This window comes from Jaculus jaculus, chromosome 1 (assembly GCF_020740685.1).
Source record: "Jaculus jaculus isolate mJacJac1 chromosome 1, mJacJac1.mat.Y.cur, whole genome shotgun sequence".
NCBI classification, from domain to species: Eukaryota; Metazoa; Chordata; class Mammalia; order Rodentia; family Dipodidae; genus Jaculus; species Jaculus jaculus.
In genome coordinates, this window is record NC_059102.1 from 16,693,548 (window position 1) to 16,699,547 (window position 6,000).

Genomic DNA, 6,000 nt, shown 5'->3' on the forward strand with positions numbered 1-6,000 from the left:
CCTGTGTCAGAACTCCATATTACTTGAACGGCCATCTGTTGTTTAGTATGTTGTTATTCAGAGTTAAGCCTAAATCTCTATGGAAAATGAGTGCCTTTTAGGTGTATTGTTACGAATAATAAAAACAAAAACTGAAGTAGGTGATTTGCTTTGGTGTGTATGCTAGCAGCGAGGCGGAAGCCCAAGTGTTTTCAAATTCTTTAATATCTAGCCCAATCTATTACAAGCATGTCAAAGGATTTCTTGAACATATGACTGGTCATAATCAGTCTTTTAGAGTGGCAGAGTTGATCTTTTGTAGCTAACACAATAAATAAGGGAGGTCAGCTCCCAAATCAAGAATAGTTTTCCTTGGTTACTTATCAGAGAACATGCCTTTGAAAACAAAAGATTTATGAAAGAATCCATTATTCACAGTACAATATTTTGCTACATTGGCTTCAGACATTGGCCCCTAAATTTGAATCATTCCTCACAAAGCTTTTCAGAATCTCCTTCCATAGAGGCACAGCTTCCCATCAGTCTGATTTTGCCCATCAGTAAACCCTTTGAAATAGACCTCACTCAGTGCACTTACTTAACTCAAACTGATTTATAAACAAACAAACAAACAAAAAACCCAACTATTCATTTAGCTTAGGAAAGAATGGGAAGCAAGTAGCCTTGAATGGCCATCATCCTGGTTGACCAGATGAGCGTTTCCAGGGTATCAGTACACTGATTCCTCTCAAATCCAAGTAAAATATTTTTGAGGTTGGTCTCACTATTACTCTTACATTTGTAAATAATCATGAGGCAATAGCAAATGTGGACAATTTTTATTGCAGTAATTTACATGGTTTCCCTTTTAAATCTCAAACCAGGTGTGAAAATCACATCGACACTGCAGGTGCTGAAGCTCATCCGGCAGGCCGGTCCCCGAGTCCTGGTCTGCTACGCGAGGCCTGGGGGCCAGAGCCACCCAGGTGCAGGCCTGCAGGACAACTTCGGGCAGTTGGAGGAAAACTTTCTATCAAGCTCCTGCCAACCAGGTTATGAAGAGGAAGCTGCTGGGTTGGCAACAGATGCTGAAAATAGAGACCTGGATTCTGAATTTGAAGACTTGGCAAGTGATGTCAGAGTGCAAACTGAGTTCAAAGAGGAGGGACAGTCTTTAAGTCACAGTCCCAAGCGTATTCCAACAACACTTTCTGTGAAACCCCTTGGCGCTATATCCCCAGTTTTAAACCGTAAATTAGCTGTAGGAAGTCACCCACCACCACCAAAACTTCCATCCAAAGAAGGAAATAAACCATCAGCCCCCAAAACTTCTGAGATCTCAGAGCCAGCCCAAGTGTCAAAATCCACTCAAGGACCCACTTTCAAACCACCTGTGCCACCACGACCACAGATAAAAATTGCTTTGCCTTCCACTGACACCTCAACTCAGGCCGACCCAGATGTTGTTGAAAAGCCAGAGAAGGTGCTGCCGCTGCCTCCCCCTGCTATTGCTGCCACCGCTGGGGAAAAACCCTTTGACAAGCAAGCAAAGAGCACGGATAATGAAGATGCAGGCCCCAGTAAGCAGCCTTCAGCCAAGCAGGAAGTGACAAAGGACATGACTTCAGAAAGTTCCTGCCCTACTAAGGATATGTCAGATGACCGTCAAACATGGGAATCATCTGAGATTCTGTATCGTAATAAGCTGGGGAAATGGTCAAGAACCAAAGCGTCGTGTTTGTTTGACATAGAATCCTGCCACAGGTACCTGAATGTTGCACTGTGGGGCAGGGATCCTTTCAAGTTGGGAGGTCTCATCTGTTTGGGGCATGTTAGTTTAAAACTTGAGGAGGTGGCTCTGGGGTGCCTCGCTACGTCAAACATGGAGTATCTTTCAAAATTCAGACTGGAAGCCCCTGCACCTAAGGCCATGGTCACTAGAACTGCACTACGCAATTTGAGTATGCAAAAGGGCTTCAATGACAAGTTTTGCTTTGGTGACATTACTATCCACTTCAAATATTTGAAGGAAGGAGAACCAGATCACCATGTAGTTACTAATGTAGAGAAAGAAAAAGAACTCCATTTGGTTGAAGAAGTTTCTACCCTCCCCAAAGAGGAACACTTTGTTGGACAGATGGGTCTATCAGAAAATAAACATAGTTTCCAAGATACCCAGTTCCAAAACCCAACTTGGTGTGATTACTGTAAGAAAAAGGTTTGGACGAAAGCTGCCTCTCAGTGTATGTTGTGTGCTTATGTTTGTCATAAAAAATGTCAGGAAAAATGTCTAGCTGAGACTCCTCTTTGTGGAGCAGCTGAGAGGCGAGTAGACCGGACCTTGAAAACCCTCAGGCTGGAAGGACAGGAGCCCCTTGTCAGCCTGCCTGCACGTGCTGAGACGGAAGCTAAGTCAGTCAATAGAACGACAGGTTTGACGAGGCACATCATTAACACTAGCTCTCGTTTGCTAAATTTACGGCAGGTCTCTAAAACTCGCCTTTCTGAACCAGGAACTGATCTGGCAGAACCTTCACCAAAACACACACCCAACACATCAGACAATGAAGGTAGTGACACTGAAGTCTGTGGTCCAAACAGTCCCTCCAAACGGGGAAACAGTGCAGGAATAAAGTTAGTGAGAAAGGAAGGTGGGCTGGATGATAGTGTTTTCATTGCAGTTAAAGAAATTGGCCGAGATCTGTACAGAGGCCTGCCTACAGAAGAAAGGATCCAAAAGCTAGAATTCATGTTGGATAAGCTGCAGAATGAAATTGATCAGGAGCTGGAACACAATAATTCTCTTGTTAGAGAAGAAAAGGAGACGACAGATACAAGAAAAAAGTCCCTGCTTTCTGCTGCTTTGGCTAAGTCAGGTGAAAGGCTCCAAGCTCTAACACTTCTCATGATCCACTACAGAGCAGGCATTGAAGATATGGAAACCTTAGAAAGTCTGTCTTTGGACCAGCACTCCAAAAAAATCAGCAAGTATGCGGATGATACAGAAGAAGACCTTGATAGCGAAATAAGCCAACTGATAGAGACTCCGCCATTCAGCAACATCTCAGATGACTTATTTGGCCCATCTGAGTCTGTGTAGTAAACAGGATGAACTTTCCAATGGTCAGGGACAAAATGCATTTAAAGGACCTGGATGCCACCATGTCTTGGTCCTCTTGTGATGCACTTTGGCCTGCTTTTGCAGTTGTTTGCCTATGCAGGAACAGGGAGGAAAAGGGTGGTTTTCTAGCAGAAACATGACCATCTCACCAAGTTGGTTGTTTCAGGTTGCATTTATAGTTACGCTTTTTGGGGTTTATACTGGGAATTGGTTTTTTACTAATTTATTTTTAATCTTTTCTAATTATGTAAATGACATAAGCTAACTTCATGTTATATGTGTGACGTCTCACATTGTTCTTTTTCTTTCCCTTGGCTTTTGAATTAGTGTTAAGGAGGATATTATCCAGATTCTTGAAATGTTTCATGTTTGTTTTCATCACGGTTACAAGGAATCTGCTGCATGCCCAAGTCGATCACAGCATCAGTCCTGAGGGATCAGGTTTAAATCTCTGTTCTGTGTTTATAAGTTTGTCATCTCTACTTGCCTGAGATTTGTGTTATTTTGAGTTGGGGGGGTAGGGGGTGGTTTTTTTCTTTTTTTTGCCAAATGTAACATGAATGCTTATCCTACAGATTTAGTTTTAAAAGTTTCTACATATATAGTTTTCTATGCTTCTGTGACCTTTTTCCCTAAAGCTTTCATGCATTTGAAATACAGTAAAATTATAATGGTAGTTAATTAACTGGACAAGCTTGTACTGAAAAAACTCAATAGGGAATAAGTATAGAATATAGATGGACATGAATTTTATAGAGAAGATAACAAGATTTCATTACTAAGGAACAGTAGCCAGCAGGATTTTGAAATATTTTCAAAATGTTGATGCATTCCTTTTCAGTGGAAGTGCTGAGCACTCAAGATGGCTTCTCATCTTCGGTTCTGCCATAGGAAATAAAGCATGTGTAAGGATATTTGAAATTTCCAAAGACTTTTCTGAAAATGACTGCTGATAACTGGTTCAGTACATATTTACTGTGTCATCTGGGATCATACAGGCTGACAGGCGTACTGGTCATTCTGAATTTTTCTGTAGTTCAGACTGTCTTCATTCATTGTAAAAAACATTCAAAACAGGAAAAGGAAATAAAATAGTATACTTAGGAATTGGGACCAGTTCTCTCAGAAGGAAGATCTACCTGCTGTGGTGCTAGATCCATTGTAAGGATGCCGGCAACACACCCCTGAGGGAAGCTGCGTGAGCTTGACCTCTGTTGGTGTATCTTAAAAGTCTGGGCCTGTTACATACCTATACAATAGATATTTTTTCCCTTTGCAGGCACCTGCTATGATAATACATAAACTGGCATGAATTAAAACTATATGAAACTGCTCTTTGGCCAGCAGGAAAATGCATAGGATAACAGTAAGGACTCTGGCCCAGTATAGTCCAAACTCCACACTAAGTTCCAGCTCTTCCTTTAAGGAACTGCTCAACTATAGGAAAATCCAGAGAACCCCTGCAGCAGTGTCCCGTCTCCTAAGGTACTCACTCTACCTCACAGGAATGTTGTGAGGAAAACTAGCATGACTACAAAAGCGCTTTGAGCAGTTAAAGAGCTGTACAAATAAAAGGTCTTATTTATACAAGAAAACCGTTTGAATGTAGAGAAGTTATTCCACTTTCAAACTCAATAGCCAATGCATCCCTGTTACAAAGTGAACTGTAGGACACTAACTATTATCAGAACACATACCTTTCTGGGCCGGTTTCCAGCAAGAGTATATCTGTGCACCCTTTTCTTCATGTTTACTTAAGCATGCACACATTGTAAAATAACCCAGTAATAAAAGACCACAACAAATTCCCCCAAAGCTAAAATGTTGTTTCATAGCATATGCTTGCAACAATCTGCCTAATGTATAACTAACTGCATTTCATCTTGTAAAAAAAAATGACCACTTGCCATAAGCAAGTTGGAAGGTGGTGGTGTGTCTGTAAGTAGCTGGTGGGTTCATGCATCAAACCATGGGGTGTTAGCAATACTCAAGCATAATCCTGAAACATGCACTTGGAAAGCTGCAGACAGAATGCAGAACTGTAATTTCCCAAGAATCGACTTCTGTTTTAAAGTATTGAACTCTAGAACCACATAGTGGAAAGCTCAGCAGTGCTGCTAATGACATTTGTAAAGCATATCTTCACTGTAGTGCAATATTTTTCTACCTCTAGGAGAGGCAGTAGAGGCATCCCAGTTACACTTTAGAGCAGGGGAAATACTCCCAAGTAGACTCAAGGGTAAGTAAGGCAGATGTTACCATGAAAAAGGTTGTATTTTCTTATATTACTGATGTAATCTTGCTGCCATGCTGTGTTCTCAGTAGCTTAAAAATAAAGACTACCACAAGAAAAAAAAAAAAACAAAAACCAAACAGACTATCTTCATTTCATGACATCTAAAACCACGATGACTGCCACATGTCTATGGATTATTGTATGGTATAATTGGGCCATGTAGATAAGATAGCTGTCCATCTTTACTATGAAAACTGCAAAAGCATTAAAATTACTTTTGCTGTTGCTTCCCTCACTTGTGAAATATATTTAAGGATTTTCTAATACTATATAATAATAGTTAGACTATGCATAGTGAGATCTTGTCTCAAGAAAAATTCAACTAAAGTATATTTCCTTCATTGGTATTAGATAAATAACTGGCTGGATCACACAAAATTAGCAGCATTTTATTTTGTAATCATAAATAATTATAATACATTTCTTAATATCACCCCTCATATTCTCCACTATCAGAAACAGTTGGAATTTTATGTAGGTGTTTTCTGATTGTAAGAGGAAAAAATAACCAAACAAGTTAAAGGATGTCTAATTTTTTAATGTGGTTGAGTTACTTGGTTCTAATAGTAAGGTGATAAGAAGACAATTCTTAATTCTAAATTGA

The 6,000-nt window shown here is 40.3% G+C and overlaps 1 protein-coding gene across 1 annotated transcript in view; it reads left to right on the top strand.

The window, feature by feature from the left end:
• The window catches only part of Pdzd8 (PDZ domain containing 8), a 75,138-nt gene extending 69,625 nt beyond the window's left edge, over nucleotides 1-5,513 (top strand). The window contains exon 5 of the mRNA XM_004659302.3: nucleotides 864-5,513. Coding sequence (XP_004659359.1) covers nucleotides 864-3,079 — 2,216 coding nt within the window. The 3' untranslated portion in view covers nucleotides 3,080-5,513. The remainder of the gene's footprint in view (nucleotides 1-863) is intronic.
• Nucleotides 5,514-6,000: the final 487 nt, after the last annotated feature.